This window comes from Saccostrea echinata, unplaced genomic scaffold (genome assembly GCF_033153115.1).
Source record: "Saccostrea echinata isolate AGI-Se365-2 ecotype Australia unplaced genomic scaffold, CSIRO_AGI_Sech_v1 ptg000004l, whole genome shotgun sequence".
In the NCBI taxonomy this organism is placed as follows: Eukaryota; Metazoa; Mollusca; class Bivalvia; order Ostreida; family Ostreidae; genus Saccostrea; species Saccostrea echinata.
The window spans coordinates 8,248,399-8,275,856 of NW_026889753.1; the positions used below are offsets into that span (position 1 = coordinate 8,248,399).

Below are 27,458 nucleotides of genomic sequence, written 5' to 3' on the forward strand. Positions count from 1 at the left end.
ATTACATTTTTTCCTGCTGATTTAAACAAGGTAAAATGTAAAATTTTGTATATCCAAGTAACCGAGTAGCAGTTTTGCTAACCGATACTCTCATCCTTCGACGGTTAACCGGGTACTCGTTGACAACACTGATATTTTTTTTCTATTGGGTATGAATTTAAGTAGATCCATCTGCAAAGCAAATTAGAATGATTAAAGAGGGCGACGAACATGTATCAAAATTGTCCAGTAAATCGATATCATGTACCCTTAGTTGCGCTATTACAAAACCGGCGAATAATATAAAACATGAAATAGAACTATCATGCAGAACAAGCATGTAGCATGTGTTTAACAGTAATATAAAATCAATGTTAAAGCAAAGCTTTGTTCTGATATTTGATCACAAAATCAATGTAGCGTCAATCTTGCTCTGATCCTCGGAATTGTGTTGAGGTATTTTATGAAACTAGAAAGTTTACAATGGATTCAAAGGTATCCATATACTCCTAAAATAATGCTTTCTTCCGTAAGCACATGCTTTCCGGCGAAATATAGCCATAAATTGAGAAATTCGACAAAAAAATACCCCGATCCGTTTTCTATCGCTTCAAAAGCATACACCCCGTGCACAACACAGTATACATCCCACATGTTGGGATATACACGGTGGGAATAGTTGTATCAAATATTGAAAAAATTTACGTTTGTATGTCAGTGAATTTGGAAACAATTTGTGAAATTAGATTTTATATAAGTTCTTTGGAGTTTTGGAGATTCCAAAACGAACAGAGAATCAGCTGTTGGCAGTGGTAAAAGACGCTATCAAAGAAAGACTGCCTATTTAATTCAGTGAGAGTACCTTCCATAAATACTAAAATACTAGTACAAGTTTCCATAAGGTACCATGTGTGTGTCATATTGGTCCCTCTACTGTTTCTATATTTAGAAAGGGAAACTCGAATGTGTGCGTCTGTAAAATTCCCGTAATTAAAGTGGGGCTTTTCCAACCTTTTTATGCAAAGATAAATTTTACGAGACATTGCTTCTGACATTTTGACTTTATCATCCGTGCGTCATAAGCCGACACCAAATCCCACATTTTGTTTATTTGAGCATATAACTCTCTGAAATTTACCATATATATTAATAAAATATGTACTGAAGAGTAGGGAAAATTTTAGAAAACAGTGTTATTTTTCACTCTAGACTACTTGTCCACGATCTTACCAGACATTCCTTTTACATCTTTAATATGATACAAGAATGCATTGATTAAACAGTTTTAGGGTACCTTCATATGCAGAAGTGTTTCGTCCATCTGTAATGATGGTTGTAGAAATTATAACCCATATCTTATCAGAGATGAAGTGAAGATGTAACCTGTTGGTATAAGACACAGCAAAAAAATGACATTCAATACATTCCTGCATAGAGTCCTTTCTCTGGCATTGATCAGTGCTGTTCCTGAATGTCTGTGCAACATTTTTTGTTTATTTTACCAACATACATTCAAAAATGCAGATACATTTACATTCTTGAAAGAAGTTGATTGTAGATTGAACTAACTTGAACTAAGATGTTCCTTAACTAGAAGTACTACTAAACTGATACGTAGCATAATGTTCATTCCTCAATTTCATGATTTCTTCTTGCTTCTTTTTGTTGAAAAAATATTGTAGAAATTGAAGTTGGTATCGACAATCTCGGAAACGCAAAACATACCATATTGGATCCATCACAAACGAGGCAGTAAAACAAAATCCGGTTACGGTGTCGCCAAGGGAGATGACTCTGGGGTTAGTGATGTTTGGTTTAAGAATGGTCCAAATCATCCCCGGGGTAAACAAAACCAGAAACGTACCAGTAATAGCTGATATCTTCAAGAAGGTCCTGGTTTGATTCATGCATATATAATGGTCAGACATTGTTTTAAGTCTGAACTTTATCTGATGGAGACTTGCACCGAAAAACACAACATTTGTCAAAAATAACACTAGCCGAACGTAGCCAACGATAATTGTGTTCCTCTTAACAGTAGATGGTTCCGGTGAGCATATATTTCCAATAACAAAAGTGCAGTACTGAGAATATGAAAGTACAACTGAGATGATCCATGTGACAAAGCAGGATGCTTTTATTTTCTGTTTGGACACGTACCTGTGGTAAAAGATTGTTGTCTTGAACGCAAGAAAACGGTCCAGATTAAATAAGGTGATGGTCAAAAAGGCTGCAGTGGCGGTAAGTAGCACGAAAAAGTTTTTCAGATCATTTCCAAGCAAATATTTGTACGAAAAAGTTGGAAAACACAGGAACACGCATGTTAAAGTATCCGCCATGCAAAGATTTATGGAGAGAATTCTAATTTTGAAAGACAGTTTTGTGCTCCTTACCAGAAGAGAGAGAGCCAAAACATTGACGAAAAACATTGGAAAGCCTACGTACAACTTATAGCGGTCGGAATTGTCTGAAGCCATTGGGACTATGATTTAATTTTTCTTTCAGACTTTCCAACCCGATGGGAAACAAGATACTAGTTTAATGGGTGCTCCATATTAAGTATATGTATTATAGTTGAACATGGTTAAGTAACAACAGCTGAGGAGTGTGGAAATAATATTGTACAGTCATGGTTGTTTTCGATTTTACTTGAGATAATGTTACATCATTAAATTACAACTTAAGAGGGCTGGGGGTTGTGGCCATTTTCAGACTATATTGAACTCCTTTAGAAGAAGAGCTCCATATAAAGATATACAAAAATGATCAAATTTTAAAACTAAAATGTATGAAATTTTTCTTTACCAAATGATAGTTGACAGCTTAAGATATCATATCTAAAAAATTAAATTATATCTGATGGTTAATTTGTTGACCACCCAGCCTCCTTAAATGTGTGTCTCCTCTTATGAAAACTTATTTTTTTTGTTTTTGTTTCATCTCGGCAAGTTATTGACCTAGGGATCAATAACTACCAATGTGATTATAATTATTATAAAGCTATGTGATGTGGTTTCCTGTAGTTTTTGGCATCAGTATTTTTTTTCGAATGTGAAATAGTGAAAATCCACCGAGGAGAAAAGTCTAGGAGGAAGTTTTACGAGCCCTACTTTTATAGGATGTGCATACTTCTTTTATATTTTGACAACAATGTAATGATTTCTTCTGAAAATAGATTCTCATTCTGATATTTTTGGTAAGTGTGCTAAATATTACACCATAAATATTCTTTGGGAAAGCAAAAAATAACAACAAAAAATAATAACAAAGATTTGGCCATATTTTATTTAGTTAACACTTTGCATCACTAAACCAATAATATGTACGACTCTACAAAGTTTTATTTTTTAAACAGCTAATTTTGATTTCGCAAGAAAACATACCGAAGAAATTTTATGTTTTCCTCATGTAACGTATCTTTAGAAAAAGTCATTATAGTCTTATATATTTTTGTAATGCTAAAATGCTTAGGTATACTCCTTAAAAAGTCCATTCGTTACAATCTATTAATTTAATATAAATATGAATAAAATATAATTGAAACCAATGAATCCATTTATAACCATCCAATTTTCATTTGTTTGTTAGTTTTAAATCTTATACCATGGAAGAGAAGTTTGAACGTCCCCATATATATATATATATATATATATAAATATATATATATATATATATATATATATATATATATATATATATATATATATATATATATATATATATATATATGAAATACAAAAATAAAGACATTTTTCTTGAATTGTAACTCATATACTAAGTTCTAGTACTAAGTCACTGTGAAGAGTCTGAAATCTAGTTACCCCTCTAAGTTTATATACTAGTATGTTATTTATAGGAAAAACATGCAGTATATCAGTCAATCAATTATAATTAGGGGTGGCTATTTGTAATCGGTTAACCGGTTACGTGGTCGGAACGATGGTAATAGATTGGAAAATCTGTAATCGGTTAATCAAAAAATTATATGTTCAAATTTAAACAAAATTTTCTTAGAATTCAGTTATAAAAACTCTGAACATTAATGTTTGTGAATTCATATATCTATCAAATTAGTGCTCTCTGGATTACAATTTTTGGGTTAATTGATCAGTTTGTGGAGTATTAATTATTGTTTAAATACCTAGTATTTCTCTGATAATGAATCACCGTGGAGTACTGTGAACTGATTATAATGACTGTGGATTTTACAACCCAACATGAACTATTTAGCACCTGGTTCGGGAAAATTATAATAAATATAGTTCAGTTCAGTTCAGTTCTTTTATTCCTTGTATCAACAGATACATCAGATAAACATAATTACATACATGTAGTTACATATAGTATATACATAATTGACATGGCTAAAGAAGAGAATATATATAATATATATTACAATATATTCACACAATTTAAAATGACATTGAGATTAAATGTATACATATATATATTGTTGTGACATAGTAAATCACTCTTAAAAAATTAATATAATAGTTATAATTTACTTTCCCGTATATGATTTGCTTCTCTTAAAAAAATTTCAAGACCCCTTAATTCCTTTACATTTCGAACGCTAAATAGTTGTATTAATTTATATACACTACTATTTTGATAATAATATCTCTTAATATATTTCTTCCTTATATTTTCATATGTTGGGCACTGTAAAATAAAGTGAAATTCATCTTCTATTTCATCCAGATTACATAATATGCATTTTCTATCATTTCTACTAGTATTCGTGTATCTACCCCTTTCAATATATAAACTGTGATCAGACATCCTAAATTTTGAAATTATTTCTCGATTTTTAACACTTAAAGGCTTGTTAAGGTAATATTGATATATCATATATCATGTACAGCATATTGATGGATATCTAATTTTTTCTTTGCCAATTGAAATAAATATACAAATCCTGCTCTGATCTAACATAAACAAAATATTACTAAGTAAAAGTCTTTTTAGTCATCTTGTGTACACAAATAGAGCTTACCTGAAAAAAATGTCAAAAATGTTTATTTTGATACAATTAACCGATTATTTCGGAACGACTTTCGGTTAACCGATTGGCAATTTTGCATTCGATTGCCATCTCTAATTAAAATTCTAGTTGGCGGATCTAGAAGCTTTAAGAATTGAACCCAATTTATTGTGGATCCATGATGACTTTCCTTGAGAAAAATGACCATAATTGGGGATTCAGAGGGTAATGAGACCCCTCTTTCCTCAGAGAATATAATAAGTCTTGTTGCGGGGTGTCCAATAAATCTATTGTTAAATACATTTTTAAAAAAAATAGGAGAGGCTCTCCCCAATACAGACAAGCAAAAAATGAACTAAGGAACAATAAGGATATATATTTGACGCCAATTTCAATATTTTTGCTACTCCATAAATGAAATATCCATGGGAAAGGGTTTGGTCTGGAATCCCGGTTCCTTCTTTGTGTCGTCCGTACATTTTCTATTCTTTTGTTCTTTCGAACAACAAGCTTGGAGAATCAGGCGTTCAATGCATGAATTTAAAGACGGGGCCCATGAAGATGCACCAAGGGAGACAAAATTGTCAGAACTGTGTCTTTGAAGAGGACTAGCCAATTTAATACTCTTGACCTGTCAGTTAAATATTCCGGGGTATGATATAAAATCTTTCTCTATTACTTACGGTATATATGTTAGTAAAGATGTTTTGACGTTTTGTTCGACATGAGACAAAAGCATGTCATAACGGAAGATATACAGAACACCTGGACATAAATGGTTTGCACTTTTTTTTCTATCTCGGCTTACCCTTTGTTTCATTTGACAACCTTTACTTAATCATCATATGTGGCATAACTATTATAGTGGACATGGAATGTTCAAATTTATTTAAATAGTTGAGGAGGTATTGGTTTAATTTACATTTTATTTAGCTACTTTGAATTTTATATTATTGAGTGGTATGTACAAAATGGATCATTTGACTCTTCTTTCCTCTTCTCTTTTTGATTTCACACAGGTGTCAGACTATCAACATTTCTGCGCCGATTCACAAAGGCAAGTCGTCAACGAAACGTACTGATACTTTTCTTGCATTCATTCTGATATTTCTTACGGTGGATCCTTGATGGAGCGTGCAACAAAATAAGATTTGGGCTGGAAATAACACTGTGTCTTGCGTCACATTTGCGTGTGTGACGCATTAAAGCCAGGGGATACGAAATTCGACTCGAGAATTGCTGATTGAATCAAGTTTCAAATTTCATCTGGTTCAATAGTTACAAATAAAAAAGGAAGAATAAGACAAACTAAATTTAAGTGAAATTATGGTATAATGAACTTTTTTGTCATTTATCTTCGTTATATCTTACATTAGGTCACGATAATGAAATCGAATTACGGACATGTCTTACACAACTCATTCTGCTGGCGGCCATTTCCTTGAAGATGAATGGCAGATTATTAGGGACAATTCATGATCTTTAATCCAGGGGGAAATATATATACGAGGAAGAATATAAACGAAAAAGAAATGATAAAAAATTTTCCCAATACTAATGGATTTATTTTTCTTATGTTAAAATTAATTTGGTTTTCGGAGAAATTTTGTTAAATTTTACGTCAGTTTAATATAAATGAAATATATCACAAGCATTGGTATAGTTACAGAGTTTTGAGGAGGAAGTTGATTATGGCACAAAAATCAAGCATTCAGTAGATTGATTTTAAAATTCGATTTGCATTTCGATTAACATTTCTTCAAGGAAAATTTTGTTCGGAATGTAACGCAAGTATCTGTGACTTTATTGTTAGAATTTTGAATTTTGATTAATTTTCTTAAATTTACTGCTCTGAGTTCGAAGATTATGAGAATATTTACATAGTACTACATGAAGAATAAAATTTATACAGTATAAGAACTTTTTTATTAATAGTGTTTTTCTTGGTAGCTGAACTGAAATGGAATCGGTCTGGTAATATTTTAACGATTTTCCTGGTAACGTCAATAGATGAAAGAGGCAGTCCTATACTAAGATTGGGATGAGGCATGCGCGCATCCAGGAATTATTTCCAGGGGTTCCACACCAATGGATCAAAGAATTTTTCACACGAAAGAATGCAGAAATTTTTCTCCAGGGTGTGTAAAAGAAACAAATAACGGACCCGGAAATTATTTTCAAAAAAAAAAACGTTGGAAAAAATGTGAATTAAATAGTCATATGAAATAAAATGAAATTCAAAATGTAACATTTGTGCAATGTAAGTTAAGGCAGGACCTGTAGTTACTTAGAGCAGGTTCAGTTCCATGATTCCCTTACCAGAACAAGTCACTTTCTTAAGGATTTTCTTCAATTGATATATTTTCAAAAACCCCTGGTAATTAATGCATGCAAATTTTTTGTCTATGAACATCTGATTTCACTATAATCTTAAATTAAGAATATCTTGAAAAAATTTCAGTAGGTAAGGTACGTTGCGTATGTCCTTTAGTCCATTTTTTCCTTCAGATATACTACTGTTCTTGCCATTTTTCGAGGGGTCCGTGGTGGTGAGGGGGGTTCCAAGGTAATTTTTTCGTTACTTTGCACACAAATTTAATATCTCTAAAAATCCCAGGGGGGTGGGGGGTCGGTCCCACCCTCCATAACCCATCCACCTCCCCTTTAGATCCGCGCATGTGAGGTCAGTATACAAACAGGAAAATTATATAAAAGACATGGAGGGAGACTTTTTAATAGGAATAGGATTCAAGTGCAGAATTCCCGAATTTCTTGGAGCAGACACAAAGCATATTAATGTATATCACTCGTCAGTTTAAAAAAAAATTAAAAAAAAAAAAAGATTGGTAAGAACCTCTAATATTATCTAATTATCAGTAACACTTCGATTTTTATAACATATTTAAATCAAATAATACTTCTTCTTACCGCTCAGCACTAAAACCACAAGCATGACATATGAAAATAATACATTGAATGTTTAGATTTTTAATAACAAAAATATGGTATTTTATTGGTTCAAAAAAGTCACATAAATTTTTTTAATTAGCAATTTTTTTCAATAATATATTTTATCTAACTTTTTACATAAATAAAATTATATCTATCTATCTATCTATCTAAAGATGCCTTGCTTACATCTGATGAAATATGATTGATGTTAAATTGATTAATAAAAAAAGTTACAATTTAAGTGCAAAAAGCCAAGTTTATTGTACTGTTGTTTTGTGATATGCACACTGACCACCAATTTTCTTTCCAATTTTGAGTTGTGCTTTATGAGTAGATATCTAAAATATACTTCTAAAATAATCCTTGATATAACCAGTGGTAGGAGGGACATGCCTTAAAGACATGCTCAAAAGAGTTCAGAATTTATTTTATCATATTTTTAAATTATATTTTGAATAATTGTCCAATTTAGTATGAAATCTTAAAATATTCAGTTCATATCATCGAGTCTCAACTCGTAGGAAACTGTAAAATTCGTCAAAAAATCGTAAGACTCGATGTCTCATGCAACACCCTCTCTCCGGGCAGGGGTACCTGTTCAAGAATCTTCAAATATATTAGGCAACCTTTAGTGATTTGATAATTTGTTTGTCCTCTAAAGATCCAGTATTTCATCTATGGATCGATCCTTTTTACAAAGAGTATGTGAGAAAATTTTAAAATTTATGTTATTGATAGGTTCCACGTGCCATTTTGAATCGAGTAGTTCTTCAAAGGAAAATATGTCCCCTTGACACAAGCGGTGTTATATTGGATTTTAAAGCAGACAGCAAATACTCTCAAGGTTTTGCAAAATTTCATTTCTTTTATAAAAATAAATGACCTATTTTTAGTTCCATGGCAACGGCAGCTATTTTGGATATTTAAACACCGGAATCTTGGAGAGAAACTTACACATCAATATTATGTACATTTAGTTTGAAATACAATTGGAAAAAATTCCTTTTTGTTTCCATGGTTACAGTTATAAAATTTGTCCAACCGATTTCATTGTATCAATATTTTTTCAGAAACCATTTTAAGTGATCAAACGAATAAGATTTTAATGCTTCGCTTCGTATATTTCAGTGGAACTGGTTGCCATTTGGAAGAAGGGACATTTGCAACATTATGTTGTCCCCTGCCCCCCCCCCCCCCCCGCGACTACATAAGTACAGCCAAGATATTTATGAGGGGTTGGCTTTGGGGGAAATCGCACTATATAACTATTTTACAAAGTAAGATTTCCTTTCAGAAAATTGAATCTGATGTGGGATTTTTGTAGGGGAAGTCCTTCTCTAGAGTCATTTTCTGTGGGGGAAATCCAACTCTAGAGCCTATTTTCCGGGGAAAAATCCTACTCTACTCTAGAGTCATTTTTGCGTGGGGGAAATCCTTCTCTAGGGCCTATTTTTCAGGGGGAAAATCCTACTCTATAGCCAGCTTTCGGGGGGAGGGGGGGTAGAGGGGAAAGCCTATTCTACAAGACCGGTATGTTAAATTTGATATAAAAAATTTGCACCATCTTAACCCCAGAGTCTATGATCCTGAATCCTAACACTTTGGAAATTTTGCATATTAATATAATTTTGTTTGGTCCTGCAACTCTGGAAAAGATTTTTTTAATTTCCTATATATAGTCTCATGTAAAACTATTTTAGACCCTGGGGGCCATTTTTTGAACAAACTTTAATCTGCACTACCCGAGGATGTCGACATATTAATATGACTGATGATAACCCTCCTGTTCTTGAGATTTTTCATATATATTCTATTATAAAACTTTCATACCCTACTGTGCCCCCTCCCTACCCTTAGGGGCCATAATGTTTTCATATTAACAACACTAACCATGGCTTTAATATTCGTAAACAATTTTCAAAGACTTTCATCTCCTGGGCTACTGTGACCCACCCGCTTTGAAGCAATCTGAATCTACGCCACCTTAGAATGCCTGCATATGATACTATTATGACTGAAGATGACTCCCCTGTTCTTGAGATTTTTTAACGAGTTTCCCTATATACCCCATTGTGTAACTTTCATCCCCTACTATGTTCCTATCCCTGGGGGCCATGACTTGAACAAACTTCAATTTAATATACATGTACTTGTATGTTATACAGTCATGTATGACTAATGTAAATGGCCTTGCTGTTCTTGAGTTGACATTTGAATTATTTTCCCTATATACTTTTTTTTATGTTTAACTTTGACATGTTGAGGCCCCATCATGAATTGATCAAACTTGAATCTTTAATAAATTAATACACGAAGAAGTTTTCCTCTGTAATGTAATTGGGGGGGGGGGGTCTGGTATTGGGGTTCTCGAGTAAAATATTTTTTTTTATTTCCTATATTAGCTCTTTATTTGAATCTGAATCCACTTCATCGAAGGAGGCTTTGCGGCAAGTTTGGCTGAAATTAATCCACCGGTTCTGGAGAAGAGGAGATTGCAGGAAAAAGATGTCTGAAGACACAAGTTCAGGAATGCACAAGATATGTTAAATGGTCGCTAATGACACAGTACACAGTAACAATGGTTACAAACATTTATTATCGGACAGGAACATTAGTTTTAGGTATGCCAAATACAATTAACAAGTCAACAATAAATAATACAACGAAGGTAAAAAATGTACAGATATAAATGGTACGAAATAAATAAAGAGTTATCAATACATGTAATATTATAAAAGTGAAAATTTGTAAGTTGTAAGGCCATGTGTGAAAAGGCGAATTAAAATACACAGGGAAATAATTGTGTCAAGCTACAGTATATAAAGCAACATAAAATGTACATTCTTACCCAAAGTTACAAACTGATACATTTGGAGTATAACCATTAGTATCTCATTGCACAAAAGCAAGAAGAGTATTTGATGCAGTTTTCAAGAAACAAAAGGTCCATGGGCCACAATGCTCATCTGAGTTGCAATACACCTACACTGAATGAAGCTATTGAAACCTTCAACTAAAAGTCCATTATTTCAACATTAAATGTCTGTTTATAGAACTGGTATTATTATGGTGCTTGGGTTTATAAATTATATATGAAGTTTTTTTGTTGTTCCCGCAGAAGTTCATATATTTACATATAAAACTGAAGCACTTTACTTTAAAACAAGTATGATCAACTTTGGTCCTGTTGTTCTGGAAAAGAAGATTTCTAAAGATGTTTCCACCCTTGCCATACTGACCATGATTTCAATCATTTGAATACACAATTTATAAGGTACTTCCATATCAATTTGATTTATTGAAGTCCAGTATTCTAGAGATTTTTAAAGATTTTTACCTATATGATCCCATGTGAAACTCAGCACTGTTTTGTGGACTCAATAAAGCTCCAGGGGCAATGATTTGAAGGATATAGAATGTACCCCTTTGGAAAGTGACATCACCAGTCCATTAAATGAATTTGAAACTTTATACCAAGTTTTGTTGAAATTGGCCAAACTTACTTTTTCCTGAACTTTACAGCTATCATTAAATTATTACAAAATGAGGCATTTTCACTACATTTGAACCATCCTATTTCAAAAAGATAGGGTAAATAAATACATGGTATAATTATAGGAATTCATTTCCAAAACCTATAGGCTCCTTTTAATTACTTGAACTTGACCTAACAGAAAATTAGACAGACAGTGAAATAGATAGACAAAGAACAAACAATGATTAAATAATTTCACCTGAGCATTTGCATCAGATGAGCTGAAAAAAATTGAAATACATTCAATTTTCAGAAAAGCTTAAAAAAGATTGTCTAAGTAAGCAATGCATACTAAAGTAAGCGAGCCACAGTGTATATTAATGTTAATCGCTCGCATGTTAGTCTATTCTTAAATTTGTTAACCTTTATGCTTTAAACATAGATGTACTTTCCTTGGTGTGCAAAATAGTTGCCGTAAACAATAATGCCATTTTTGTATCTTGAGAGGAAAGACATCTAATGAGAAAGATTTGAAAGAAAATTGATGTGTACATGAGCGTACAAATAACAAAACTGGAAAAGTTGAGCTGAAAGGAAACTGGCTTGGAGAACATGACTGTATTTAACATAAAGTTTCAACAATTAATATGAAAAAAAAAAATCAAATCAAGAACAACAAAGCATTTTTCAAAAAGTTAAAAAAAAACAAACAATCATTTCAATCAAAACATTAAGCTTGCAAGTACTAGTTTATAATATGGTTTAAAGATTTCACCGCTGAAATTCACATGAATGAAAGACAACACAGCAAAAAAAAATATTTTAAAAGCATATAATAAACACAACAGAAGTAATTTCATACATATACAAGGACTACCCGTCCATATCAGTGTTACAAATATTTTCAAAATTAAAGCCACCATTGAATAACCTTAATTACTCTATACACAATTGACCTGACTAGCAAATATAAACAATCTAATATTTCGTATTCAATGGTACATCATATTTCTTGGCACACATTAAAATCACTGTAAGATGTGTCCATTTTGTACATAACTATGGCATTTTCTATTAAATTCATTGTTCCATTCTCTTGGGTTTAAAAAAAGTCTATGGTTGGGAATAGGGGGAAAATTCATACTAAATTTTATACCTTTGGCATTTTAAAAATACTGTATTTTCCCTATATATCATCCCCTAGGGTTAAAACAATAATGACTTCCTAATTCGTTGCTGTATAATGTGCATATTTCTTTTATGTACACTATTTAGAAGCATATATTAAATATTACAAGTATAAAAGTACTTTCAGTATTTAATAGAAAAATTCTTAAGAAATGTGAACCAATAAAGATTGTGGCATGTAAGCTAATGTTAATGAATGAGGAAAGTTGTTTACTAAACAAATCAGGGTTAACCTAACTTCTCATTAATCCAATGTCGAAATTCATACCCAAAAACAGGATTGAGCAAATCTTGTTCCACAAATGTATGGATGACCTAATCAAGTAGTTAAGTATAAGATGATTTGGCTGGACTCTGAAGTCCGATGTACACCGGATTCTTGGCATCAGCGATTACTCTGACCCCCAGGTATGAGATAAATCCCTCCACTGTGAACCCAAGGCCAGAAGCCTCAATGATCTGCTTGTATGCCTCAGCCTCTTTCTGGTACTGAGTCAAAATGGCTTCTGCTTCAGTTTTGGCCCTGAAAAAAGTTAGATATGATTAAGATTTTATCATAAAATTTACTAATGTAACCAACCACCCCCCCTCAAAAAAAAAATCAGAATTTCTATCTAGCAGTGTTTTCTTTTGAACAAATCCATAATAAAATCTTCAGCTTTGTTTCCGTGATACTTCAAAAGATAGATAACTCTTTTAAGTAATTTCCATTCTCATTTAGAGCTGTCACTCTGTTTTACAAATTTTTGCTAATAAAATCTTGGGTACCTGGTCAAAGCTTGTTGAAAATCCAGACTTTTAATAGCATAAATTTGGGAATATGGTGACTTATTTGACTTCAATTCTTTAATATCTCCAAATAAAAGTACACATTGTTTTAAAGTAAAAAAGAATTAACCAAGAAGCATTTCATTCAAATAAAGCTCAGACCTATTGCTCAGGATCCTGGCATCTGATTCTGCCTTGTCTTTGATGATTTCGGCCTGAGTTTCCGCTTCACGTTTTTCCGTCTCTGCCTCTGTCAGTAACCTTGGCCTCTCGTTAAGTGCTACCTGTTAATGGAAAATACAGGCTGAAAATCATTGCTTCTTTATAGTTAAGAAAATATACATAATGTATTTTACATTAAAAGTTACTACTTTTAAAATAATTTAATACAGAAAGCACTGAATCCAAATTAATCAGCTTTCATGAATGTTCATATTTAAGAAATACATGAGATTTTTAGATAGAAAAGATTAAATCAATCACAAAATTAAATAGGATTCCATTAAGACAAAGATTAACTTATAAAATGATCTCTTCCAGAAGTAGGTTATTATTTATTGGACACAGAGTATTACTGTTAGCATAAGGAATAAGATGAGATAATCAGATAATGTAAAATCATTTATTTTCATGGGGTAAAATTTTCATGGTTTGCCCAAAAAATATTTGGGGGTGATTGATTTTGTAGTTGAAGAGTTGAGTTGTTTTTTATTTGAAATTTAACATTTCATTGAGAACAAGAATTCGTGGGTCCCTTCATACCACGAAAACAATGAAAACTAAAGCCCTATGAAAATTAGTGATTTCACAGTCAGTAATTGTTGACAACAGATGCAGCACCTGAATGTCCTCTCTGGCTCGTTCCTTGCTTCTGATGGCACTCTCATACTCCCCGGGTCTCTCAATGTTGCTCACCTTGTGAAAGAATAAAGACAAAAAAAATAATGATGAAAATATATATCAACTGTAGACCTCATTTCATAAATACACATATATGACTGTTAATTACTGATATTTGCAATCAGGGTTTGAAATTAACAGTCGCCCACTCGCAATTTGCGACTAATGTTCCATGTGGGCGACTTAAAATTACGCTCAAGTTGCCAACATGGTGATTAGAAAATTTACGATAATAAATATTTGTTTTTCAATTTTGTCTGAATGTTTTGTATTTTTCTCTTGAAAAATTTCGTAATCGGTAAAGTGCTTTATAATTACCCATAAGAAGTACTTATACATAAAGCGTCTAAGTTATTGTGTCGGGCACAATGTGGCATCGACGGGTCAATGAGCCCAAGAAACCAAAAAGTACTGTTGTTATTTGTGAATGAAAACGTGCCATGTGTGCTCTATATATGATATTGAATGATCATCATAAACAGAAGAGTTCCACTTCAAATTTAGATAAGTCGTGCATAATGTTACAATGGATAGAAAAGAAACACGAAAAACGAAAAGTGGGGTTGTTGTTTTTATATTCAATAGAAGGTGTGATAATCTGTGGGCGAATAAATTTTGATGTGGGCCCCAGAATTGCAAGGTTCAGTAGCCCATATGGCTATCAAGGATTACAAGTTAGTTTAAAACCCTGCTGCAAACATCCTCATGAATTACCTGTAAGTCTGTGATGTCTGCATATAAGATATCATATCTCTCTATGATCTTGGTTCGGACAAACTCCTGAAATTCTGCTCTCTGACTCTGGAACTGGGACGTGTTAAAGTAGCTGCAGGATTCATGAAGCGCTGCCTCACCTGTGAAGTGAGAACATTATAAATGATGGTAAAATATCACCTTTTCTATAAGTCATAGACACATTACAGAATTCTCCAGTGGCAGACATCGTGGTAAATACAGTGATATAAGAGCAAGTAACTTCATTTTAATGAAGGTTTAAATACAATAAAACCATAAACACAGTAATCATACAGCTATGACTTTTTCCTTTTTCTCTAATCTAATACAAACCAGCGTAAGTCAAGACTGTCTTGTATCCTGTGAAGTTCCTGAAGTTCAGAATGACCGTTCGTAAATTAGCTGAGCGTACTTTGTACTGGTATGTGACATCAAGCTTGATCTGAACACCATCCTTATTCAAGCACTAAAAATATTCCAAAGGAAGTTTATCATTCTTAATACTTTTATTTTTAAAATAGTTGTGAAACACTTTATCCTAACCTAAATCAGTATGTCGACATGTATTAGCAGTATAATTGCACAAGTTAAATATGAACATGAAAAAATTGTCCCTCCCAATAGCCACATCAAAGGATGACTGCACTCAACGCCGGTTTTTGGGTCTTTTTCGGTTCTGTTACTTTTATATCAAAACCTTATTTCACTTTTGTATATTTATGAAAGAATCCTGTCAATTTGGAACCAAGTTTAAATCTTAAAATGATTTTAGACTGTGATACAATAAATTGATTCAATGTTTTTTATCCTTACTGCTTTCCAAATATAGAGAATTTACACTTACCTGCCCTTGAATGAACATTAGATATGCATGAGAGGTGGAGCTAACATTTTAAGAATGTGTCTAAAATTAGACTTGATAAATAACAATAACATGTTTGGAAAAAAGAATGTGATCACTCTTTCCCATCTCCCTCTCCATTCTATATGGCACAAATACACTTCTGACAAAGGTTTCAAAATGAAATTAACAATATGAGCACGTCCATATAATTAAAGCATATTTTATATCAATGCCAGATGACTTAACGTGTTCGAACACAATGTCCTTGTTAGCACAAAACATGCTTCCTTACAAGTCACGTGACAGAATTTTGTATTCACAGAGTTACCTGAGGTAAGAAATCACGTGGGGAATTATAATATTCAACGTCACAACCCTTGGTTACAACACAAAGAGCGGATGTAAGAAGAAGCAGTTTTTTTCTCTTTTTAACCATGAGCGCATGTTTGTCTATTAATCTCCTTTTGACATATTATTATTTATGCAAATATACAACTACTGTTAAACGTAGAACAATAGACAAACATGTGCTGACTATGTATGAAGTCAGTAAAAAAGTGGGCGTCCTCATTATCGAACGGAGATTTAAGAAACTGTGATGACCCCTGCCTTTGAAAACAAATTAGAACTTCGTAAATACACACTTTTATTAAACGTTATTACATAAAGTTGTAGATTGGATGTTGACCATTCTTGCAATGAAAAGAAAAATGCTTGTTTTGAAAGTTTATTTTGTCGCAAATTTCGCATGTCCTTAAGTGCAGTCATCCTTTGTAAAGAAATCACTTTCTTTCACAATCATTTGAAACAGTAAAATTATGTTCCAAGCATCACAACCATATAATGGTGCCTCATAGCAAAAGAATTTAATTTTCATGATTTTGGAAAAGTACTAATATTTATAGTGAAGCACATCTCCTGAATCAAAATTTAGATTAATTTATTTACATTTGCAAATGTTTTCTTTTATATATCACTATTAAAAGCAATGCATATCTACATCCATATAAACATGGATTCCGCGTGTCATAAACGTTTGACGTAATTTCTCATAAAGGGTTGACGCACAAACAATGGATCAAATATGTGCCATAGAGTTCAAAAAATAAAACATTTCACGCATTAAAGATTATAATCAGAAAAATATAAAATAAGAATAGGGCCACACCAATTTAATTTCTTGTTCCTCGTACATTTGATGAAAAAAGTACGAGCAGGTGAGCTGTTAAATAATAATATCATTACTTTTTGTAGGCAAAATTTTTAGGCGAAGCGTAAAAAAATTTGAGCAGACAATTATATTTTTTCTGATTTGCAGAGTAAGCAGATTTAAAAATACGAAAAATAGAGCAGAAATGGAATAGAAAATAGCACAGAATTTCCATGGTGCGGGAAATTGAAATTAATATTACAGTGGCTTCCATTTTATCGGATAGCGGTTTAACGAATATTTCGGCTATTTCAATATAATATCAGAGCACAAAACCATTTCTTATATATTTATTAATAATTTCACCTGATATTCTGATGAGAAAATATTGGAATTTCGTTTTATCCGATACAAAAATTTGGACTATCATAGTGTTTTTTGATAATCAGCACCTTGTTCACACCTCCAACTTCGTATGTGAAGCCTTTGTTTACACAGTTTGACACCAATTACCTTGACTGGCTTGAGTACGACAATGAGGGGATTAGTAACGGCTGGACGCACACAGGCACCTTACCTGTGTCAATAATGGGCATAGTAAATAGATATGTTTTGATTACAGTTGTGGTGATCAGCTTGGGTTCAATGATGCACTTGTTAATTATGACAATTATTTGCAATTTTTTCGGCGTGAAATTTTAATTATTGAACTGATTAGCTTGTGTATGACAATTTGCTTGGATAATGAAATAAGCCTATTCAATCGTTTAACTTCAATTGGCTTAATATTTATTCACTTTTCAGTGCAAAATTTATGGTAAAAATCACAAATGGCCCGTTCTATAAAAATACGTCTCAAAATTCATACCATCTTTCTCCACATGGCTCTCAAAATCTCTCTTCAGCAGACAAGAACGAGACTGGTAAACTCACACACAGTATAAAATACGTAACCGTATTAAAGAAACAAATAAAAATGAAACAATTACATATATTTAATATTTTTGTTTATTTTTAATTTACAATCTATCCAGGGAAAAATAGTTTACGGTTATTAGTCAAGCATTTAGTCTACTTCCGTTTCCAAAATGGCGACCATCGAAGAAGGAATGTAAACATGTGCTGAAGAAAGATGGCAATAACTATCAAAGAATATATTCTATACGTCAATTTATTTGAAAAAAAAATTTCATATTAAATTCATAAGTAAGTGAAATAAATTATTTTTAGTAAAGTCATTAAGTAAACATGTCAAAAGAAAACGAAAGTGCAAGCTTGAAAATTGCTACGATGTATTATCAATACATGTAGCTCTATACATCTATCTTTGGACTCGGTATGGAGCAATCGGCTATTCTAATTTTCGGCTATTCGGATAAAACTAGGCTGACAACTGGACTATTCGATAAAACGGGAACCACTGTATTTGTATACTTTTGTTTAAATACAAGCGTGTGGGTCCGACGAACAAAAAATTTTATTGGTGTGGCCTAAGTCATAAATGTAAATATAAGTAATAATGTAATAATGTATCATTAGGATATAAATATGGGTTGGTACGAGATCAAATTTACCATAAAGAGATCAATATTTCCATAAAGCCCTTCGGGCTTTATGGAATTTGATCTCGTGACCAACCTGTATTTATATCCCCATAGATGTTTAAAAATGATACACTTTACATTATTTCTTAATTAAACATGATGCCATACATGATAGTTATTGAACCTATAAGTTCTTTGATATGATATTGGTACAATGGCTCTGAATAAAAGTCTAAATAGATAGTTTATAAATAGATCAAAAGTTCAAAACAGAAAAACTAAATAATGTACAAATAATAAACTTCAACCATGTGAACTAAAGACAATTTCAGACTTACCTTCATAGAAAACTCGAGAGATTTGTAGACACTTGGGAAGATAATAAATTCAAACCCAGGAGGACCATTATGTAACCCCTCTCTTTCTGTGGACGACCCCAGATCCTTGTTGATAGTGTCATATTTTATACCAACTGCAAATGAGATTCATTTAATTTATAAATTCTTGCATAATGTTAAACTGAAAAAAATTTCTAAATATATTTGAATGTTTCTTTCTCCTATTGCCATGATTGCTGCTGTATATTTCATCACTCCCATTCAGTGATTATTTGTTTTTCTCTGACATACAGTAGAAACCTTAGTGAGTGTTTAAGTAATGGATATATGCCGAATACTGTTCTATATGTAAAATTATCAGACTGTTTGAGGCCCGTTAGGGCCGAAAACAGTCTGATAATTTTACATATATAATTGTATGAGGCATATATCTTACTTAAAACATTGCTATTTAAATGTCCAAAAGTTACCTGGAGAAGTCCGATAATTACACAATAGGAGTTATCATTGGCGAACAAACCTCGTTAAATGAAGAGATTCGCAGACTGGTTCTTTATCAGAAATGGATTTAAATTGGCTTATTCCCAGTGATGTATCGAAAACGCTTTGCAAAAAAAAAAACTGAATGGAAAGTGTTACTTTTGAGGAAGTTTAAGACTCCAGTTTCTTCTTGGATTTGCTATTTTTAACAACTTAATTTCCTCGCGTTCGCTTACCCTGAACTTTTTCTCCCTAACTTTTTTTTGGTTTCTGGACAAATTAAACCTTGATTTCACTCTTGTTGTTGTTTTTTAACTACTGTCCGATTTTGTTATCACTGCCGTCCGATAATATATTATTGGACTGCTAATCATTATTATCGGACGACTACAGGTATATTTTTAGACTGCAAGAACAAAGGCATGACGTCACAGCAATGTTTTAATTGGTTGTATGATCCACACAGTAATAATAATACACATGAAGATGTTAATTTGAGCAAAGGAAGAAAAGGGTTCCATAACTTGTGCTTGTTAGTTACCGGATATCGTTTTTCTACAACTCAATTTTTTTTAATTCTCAAAAGACACTTGGCAATTCTGACAATTAAAAAAAAAATTGAGATGGAGAAAAAAATTGTATTAAATAACAACTTAAGGAACCTAAATTTAGTATAAAACTTTGGCCTGGAAAATTTAGAGTCTGTATGATTACTTATACTAAAAAAAAATAAAGATAAGGGGGGCATAATCCCCAACATATTTCTGATGCTGCACCTGACAATCTTTTAGTGGTACAGGTGATGAACAATTCCTGCCACTTATACAATATGATAATATTTTTATTTAATTTTGTATTTATATTTAAGTAATTTTTACTTCCAGTCTTCATGCAGTTCCTTCTCAGGCTGGCAGGCTGAAACTCTTTCAAGGCCCAGTAATATAATGACTTCCTTTCATGACATTCTTACAAGGCCACAGATGTAGCTATTAGGGCTATTCTCATAATTAATCAGCTGACTTACTTTCATCAGAGGCTAGTTTCTTTAGAGATGTAGCTATTAGGGATATTCTCATGATTACCCAGTAATAACATCTGACTTACTTTCATCAGAGAATACAGTTTCTTTAGAGATGTAGCTATCAGGGATATTCTCGTGATTACCCTGTAATAACATTTGACTTACTTTCATCAGAGGCTAGTTTCTTTAGGGATGTGGCTATCAGGGATATTCTCGTGATTACCCTGTAATAACATCTGACTTACTTTCATCAGAGGCTAGTTTCTTTAGGGATGTGGCTATCAGGGATATTCTCGTGATTACCCTGTAATAACATCTGACTTACTTTCATCAGAGGTTATAGTTTCTTTAGAGATGTAGCTATCAGGGATATTCTCATGACTACCCAGTAATAACATTTGACTTACTTTCATCAGAGGCTAGTTTCTTTAGGGATGTGGCTATCAGAGCTATGGTCATGATTACTAATGCCCCGATCACAACCAATACTGCTACACATTTTTTATCAGCCATGGCTCACCCTACAAAAATAAAATCATTTAATTTTTTTTCCTTTTAATTACATAAAATGCAAAAGCAATATTAAGCATAACATATTACCGTATAAGTGGAATTTTTAGCTAGATGCAAATTAGTGATTTATCCATAAAAATTTAAAAGTATTTTTAGCGAGAAATAATTTAAGCAATTTCATAATGTCCAGAAAAATAGCTAAAACCATCGATACAGAATGAATTGGTTGCGATATTTAATTTTAGCCACATCAAAACTCTCACTAATAATGCCAAAATTAAATCCTCGCTAAAATTTCTGCTTATACAGTATCAAGGATGAAATATTCAAATGATAGAATAAGAACAGGACTGGGTACAATAAAAAGGTATGCAGTGTAATATGGTAAATGTACTATATTTCATTATTTGGCTTGTACGATATTTGGCGGAAATTTATTTTACAACAAGATAGCGTAGGTTTGATTTAGCGCATTCCAAATATACTTTACATGAACATGATGAATAGTCCTATATATAAATTTTTAGAAGACATTTAGCGATGTACTTGATTTAGCAAAAGCCTCTTTCCGAAAAGGCACTAAATAGAATACACAGCCAAATGTAACATGTTTACAGTAAATATTAATTTATTAAATCAATCGATTGCCATTAAACTATCTTCATTAAGAATTTAAAATTCACACGTAAAAATCATAAATATTAAAAATCTGTTGGATCCAGCCTTTGTTGATAACCACCACACGTTACTCAAACTTAGATTTTACCATGTTTACTGCTGTTTCTCAGTGAAACATTTTTAAATTATGCCCCAAAAATTGAAGATCAAGCATGTTTAACATAAGTCGTTAGAATTTCAATTAAAAACAACATCTCTCTGTCCACTATCATCTCATAAAATCACACACAGTAAAACACGCAGCAAACATGCCAATAATGATGTAACAAGCAAAGAGAAAAATGTGACAGACCAGACCAGGATTTGAACCTGGGCAACATGAATCTCTAGTCAGATTCTCTATGAACTGAGCCATCTGGACACTGGCAATCTAATCTGCCTGCCTGCCACATTCCTCCCACCTTAAACATGTTAAAGGTCATTGCCCCCAAAGACACCAACCCAAGTAGGTCTTCCAGAGCCTATTACAGCACCAAATGTAACCCGGAGGAGAAAAATGCAACGGAACATATCAGGAATGGAATCCAGGTCTGTGAATTACTAGTCAGGTGCTCTATATAAATGTACTAACTGAACATCTGGCCACTGGTGATTGAATCTGTCACATTGAATTTACACTTACAGTGAAGTTATTTTCATTGATTTCCCTGTAGTTTTCAAACGTTATGAACTTATCGGATATAATCCCTGACACTTCACAATAAGATCAGTGTGTTTTACAATAGATAGTGCAGTATCACCAGGTACTGTTGTTCACATCAAAACTCAGGGACATTTGTATTTAACAAATTTTTTTTTATTTGTTTTATTCAAATTTTGTCTGCAAAACTTAAAACAATATATGATAACTAAAGCAAGCAATTTTATTTTTTAGAGTGAAAAAAAAAGAAAAGAAGAGGCCCATGGGCCACAGCGCTCACCTGAGTTAATATGTAAAGCTTTGATCGCCTGTCATGATTTGAACAAACTTGAATCTACACTACCTGAGGATGCTTCCATATCAATATGACTCATCATGGCTTTGTTGTTCTTGAGAAGAAGATTTTTAAAGATATTTCCTATATATGTTCTTTTGTAAAATTTTGATCCCCCATTATGGCCCCACCCTACTACTGGAGGATACCTTGAACAAACTTGAATCTACAATACCTGGGGATGCTTTCTTATCAATATGACTCATCATGGCTTTCCTGTTCTTGAAAAGATTTTTAAAGATTTTTCCTATATATTCCTATGTAAAACTTTGATCCTCCATTGTGGCCCCACCCTAACCCCGGGGGTCATGATTTGAACAAGCTTGAATCTACACTATGTAATGAAGGTTTCACATAAGTTTCAACTTTTCTGGCCCAATGGTTCTTGAGAAGAAGAGATTTTTAAAAGATGACACCAAATTTTCACCAATTCTTAATTATCTCCACTTAGATGAGGGCATGGCCCTTCATTTGAATAAATTTGAACCCCCTTCACCCAAGGATGCTTTGTGGCAAGTTTGGTTGAAATTGGCCCAGTGGTTCTGGAGAAGAAGTCAAAAATGTGAAAAGTTTACAGACAGACGAACAGACAGATGGACAGATCGATGGACTACAGACAAAATGTGATCAGAAAAGCTCACTTGAGCTTTCAGCTCAGGTGAGCTAAAAACCAGAATAAGTTACCAATCTACTACTGTATAACATTGTTGTTAACAATATGCATTTTATTTCTATATCCAAAAATAAAGAAATGAATTGGCAAAGGGATTTTTTTCATTAAAGTTAAAGCACATCATATATGTACATAAATAATGTTAAAATAAATGAAACATTCAGTAATAAACAGGAACTTGCCCTTCAGGGATTACAAACTATAAACTGATAGGCCTAAAGGTTGGGTTTTCCTTCCTGCGTGTACTTTTTATGTTGCCCCAGACTCAATGTTACATGTTTAGATAAGGTCTATTTATTTCTTAATTCATAGGTGGACTTGACAACTATATATTTACGTGACGAAATATAGTAATTTTAGCTGAGTAATCTTTTTTTGAGCGATATTATTATGAGTTATTTACGTGAAATGGGCGCTGGTCACAATGGTTAACGTTACATGATAAATCTATAATTGCCTTTATTCCTGTTAACATAACTTTTTCCAAGGCGAAGCAGACAACATTATGACTTGATTATAGACTTTCAATTCACGCTTGTACAATAGAAGTAAATGAATTAATTTCTCACAAGGTTACTAACTAATACAGACCTGTGTTTATCGTTTATCCAATGGATTTCGAAATCACTACAACACTGTAAAAGTAGACATAATAGTCAAACTCAGAACGATAAGACTTAAAACTTCCGGAGATGGGAAATGCACACAGCTATGTTGTTTTAAAGAGTTTGTGTGGGGGAGGTAGGAAGGGGGGCTATAACAATGCTAAAAGCCTGCTGGTGTAATTAACATCGTCGCCATAGTGTAAGGAAACAGTGGCGGATCCAAAAGGACCCCCACCCCTCGTTACTAATAAAAAGGTTCAATCAAATTCTTTGAGAATAGATAAAAATGACGTAAACAATCTGTATTTTACGATGACACATATATAGTATTTGCATCTTTAATAAATAAATAAAAATTAAAGCGCTGAAGTGAAAAAAATGACCTGGGCAATTTTAACGGGTCAGTAGAAGTACATGTAAATCAAACATCTTGGGGGGGGGGGGCAAAAATGATATACATGTATTTTTTTTTTTACCATTCTAATTGATGTATGTACCATAAACCTCCATGAAAACAAGCAATGATATTTTTGAAAAATATGATTGCACCACCTCCGATTGAAATAATGACTATATTCTTACTAACAATGATGGATCGTACAGGATTAAGGTAAGACGATATGTTCCTCAAATATCTGTTCTGTATTTCTTCGTATTGTGTGGAAAATATTCAAAATTTTAACTACCTTCTGATTTCTAAACTGGTTTCCAACTGTCTTTAAAAAAATTGAAACACTAAAAAATGTGTTATTGGCTAATTAAGTCTTTTTCCAAAAGGATTTTATAGGAAAAACATCCTCTGGTATCTTGCACAAATGCCTGGTAAGGTACCTCAATTTTTTGTGAGTAAACATATTAAAGTAGCAATACTTCAATGACAAAATCTTAGAAAAAATTATATATTACTGAGGAACGTATCGTCTGTTCTTAAAAGGGCATTGAAGAACAACGAGTGTTGGGGTTTAGAAGAGGGGGAGGAAGGCGAAAATAATGAGGGAATGGAGTTGGAAAAGGCGCAGTGCCCCTCCACCCCCACCCCCAGAAATTTGTAAAACATAGCTGCAGTCACTTCAGAAACAGGCCCAAAGCAACGGTTTCTAAGGGGACAGCCCCAAAACTTAATTTACTGTCAAAATCCTGGAATTTGCCAGTGCTCAACCTTACAGCAACCAAAAATGGGGGGGGGGGCCAACCAGCATCTAAAGGAAAAAAAATACTATAGTGAAATACTAGATAGATCAGATGAAGATATACCCCCCCCCCCCCCCCCAATCCCGCGTTCTACGGGCCTGCAAAAACATTTTCATGACTTTTAGGAATTATGGAAATATATACATTATAAATAATCTTTTGTAACAGATGGGAGATTGTCCCCACTCAACCACTGCATGGTTTAGCATCTTGCAGGCTCATGAATAGCGATTCCCTGTAACCACTTAAACTCCTTTGCCACGCATGGTCACCGATTTCTATGAAACTTTGCCCATTATTACAACTTGACACCAGAAACATATATCAAACAAAATTTCGTTGCTATGTGTCTTGGTTGCCATGGTAACAGCCAGAAAAGTTGGAAAATTTGAGATTTTCAGCTACTTTTAATCTTTATTAAGCCTTAATAAAGACTAAGAAAAACAAACAAACCATTCTCACAAAAACATGACACCTTGTTGCCACTTATGCTATAAAGAAACTATTTAGAATTTATCTCTAAGTAAGTGGTAACCATGGGTACATTTGGAATACATTTTAGATGCTGAAAAACGCTCAATATTCACTTATGATAGGTGTTACATGATCAAACTAAAAAAAAACCCTTTGAAAACAATAAAAATATTTGACCTTAAGTAATTAGGTATTGGCAATATTATTCTAAAAATAACTTTCATGGTTGCCATGGTAACACAGTGTAACCATGCAAAATCTGTTGCTAAGATTGGGTTTATGCTACTATCTTGAGGAAAAACAATAAAATTCATGACTGGCACATATAAATCCTTAGGACCTTGCGACATCGACAACATAATAAAACTTGGGATTATTCATAGTTACTTTGCAGTGTAACCACGGAAACAATGTACCAGTAGTGTTAAGTGATATTTTTTTGCTGCCTTAGGAATTTACTTACCTTTTAATCAAGAAACATATTATTTGACTCACATTGAATAGTACTTATCTGGTAGAACTGAAGTTGAATATCATATATTGATAAAGTTTGTTGAAAAATACAACACTGTTGCTATGGTTACCAAGAAGGGTAAATGTTCGATTTTGTTAATTTTATATCAATATTAAACCCTATGTGCCAGCTTTTTGCATCCAGTTAGAGATTTGGTGGTAGTCAAAATTGAAAGTCAGGTTAGTTGTCCATAGATACTGTATCAATCATAAAAGTTCTGGGAATCTATACATACAAGGGTACGTATCCAAGGAAACAGAATATTTTTCAGATTTTATGCATATTTTTTCCGCTTATTTCCATAGCAACGCTTTATTTAAAGAATTGAATTTGAATTTTTTGAAATGTGAAATTTAGAGTCACACTTACGACTTTAAAAATTGATCATAAGTTATATAGAAATATGCTTTTTAAAAAGATAGGATAAGTTTAAAACACTAAGAGAGTAAATTTAAAATCCCTTCATGGTATTAAAACCATAACAACCATTGCCAACCTATAAGAAATATCATATTTCGTCCTTGGTAAATGTTACAAGGATATTTTGTTTATTATTTGCTTGCATTTCAACCTATAATTGTTTTTATTCCTAAGTGTATGACTTTATAAAATTAAATAACAAAATTATTACTTTTGAATACTTTGTTTCCATGGTAACGTATGTAAAAGTTGATTTACCATAAGTTTTTCATGCATTTAAGACACAAAGTCTTCAACTCTCAGAAACAGTCATTGCCACTTGTTTGCTTTGTTGCAAACGTTAACTGTGGAACTCTGAACATGAAAAATGCCATTTTTCAAACTTTAGGACATGTTGCTATGGTAACCATGACACTTAGCAACCAATTTTGCCTGATTTGAGTTTATGGTATCAAAGACTTTTATCAAAGAGAGTTTGGAGAAATTCTGAGACTATGCATGTACATAATTTATCCATTACTGTGGTCCCAACCCATGCCAAGGAAGCATGATTTGAACAAACTTGAATCTGCACTACCTGAGGATGCCTCTGCCCTTCTTTTGAATAAACTTGAATCCCCTTCACCCAAGGATACTTGACTGAAATCGGTCCAGTGGTTCTCTAGATGTTAAAAGTTTATATGACACCAGCCAAGTAACATATAGCAATAGGTCTGAGAGTGACTTAGGTGACCAAAAAATGTTACCATACTACACCGTAGGAAGAATGAAATTAACGCAGGGAATTCTTGTGGAAACAAGAGGCCCAAGGGCCTTAACGGTCACCTGAGTATAATACAACAATTTAGAGGATCCATAGAGTATAAAATGAACTGAAAGGTGAAGCTTTGTTGCCCAAAAGCGAGAAAAATAGGGTGATCAGGATCAACAAAATAATTAATCTAGTTTTCATTGACAGTTTATAAATTAGGTTCTAATCTGTTCCCCATTTATCACTTTCACTATACAGTATATTAAAAACCTATCAGTGCTTCTGTACTATTTTAATTTCTTGTTGA

The 27,458-nt window shown here is 32.8% G+C and overlaps 2 protein-coding genes across 2 annotated transcripts in view; both read right to left on the reverse strand.

The window, feature by feature from the left end:
* The window catches only part of LOC133179118 (latent-transforming growth factor beta-binding protein 1-like), a 138,188-nt gene that overhangs the window by 86,413 nt on the left and 24,317 nt on the right, over nucleotides 1-27,458 (reverse strand). The window lies entirely within an intron of this gene.
* Nucleotides 10,493-20,879, reverse strand: LOC133179116 (uncharacterized). The gene is made up of 7 exons (XM_061313860.1): nucleotides 20,766-20,879; nucleotides 18,858-18,991; nucleotides 15,315-15,447; nucleotides 14,961-15,100; nucleotides 14,187-14,261; nucleotides 13,509-13,630; nucleotides 10,493-13,101 (listed from the first exon to the last, which is right to left on the reverse strand). The coding sequence occupies exons 1-7, from the start codon at nucleotides 20,869-20,871 to the stop codon at nucleotides 12,906-12,908; spliced, it is 906 nt and encodes a 301-aa protein (XP_061169844.1). The 5' UTR covers nucleotides 20,872-20,879; the 3' UTR covers nucleotides 10,493-12,905.

Excerpts from the sequence above, each read along its gene's own strand:
- LOC133179116 (XM_061313860.1), bottom strand. The coding sequence starts at position 20,871 with ATGGCTGATAAAAAATGTGTAGCAGTATTGGTTGTGATCGGGGCATTA. Across the intron at positions 15,448-18,857 it reads CTCTCGAGTTTTCTATGAAG|TGCTTGAATAAGGATGGTGT; the intron begins GTAAGTCTGAAA and ends GAATATTTTTAG. Across the intron at positions 13,102-13,508 it reads GCCAGGATCCTGAGCAATAG|GGCCAAAACTGAAGCAGAAG; the intron begins GTCTGAGCTTTA and ends AACTTTTTTCAG.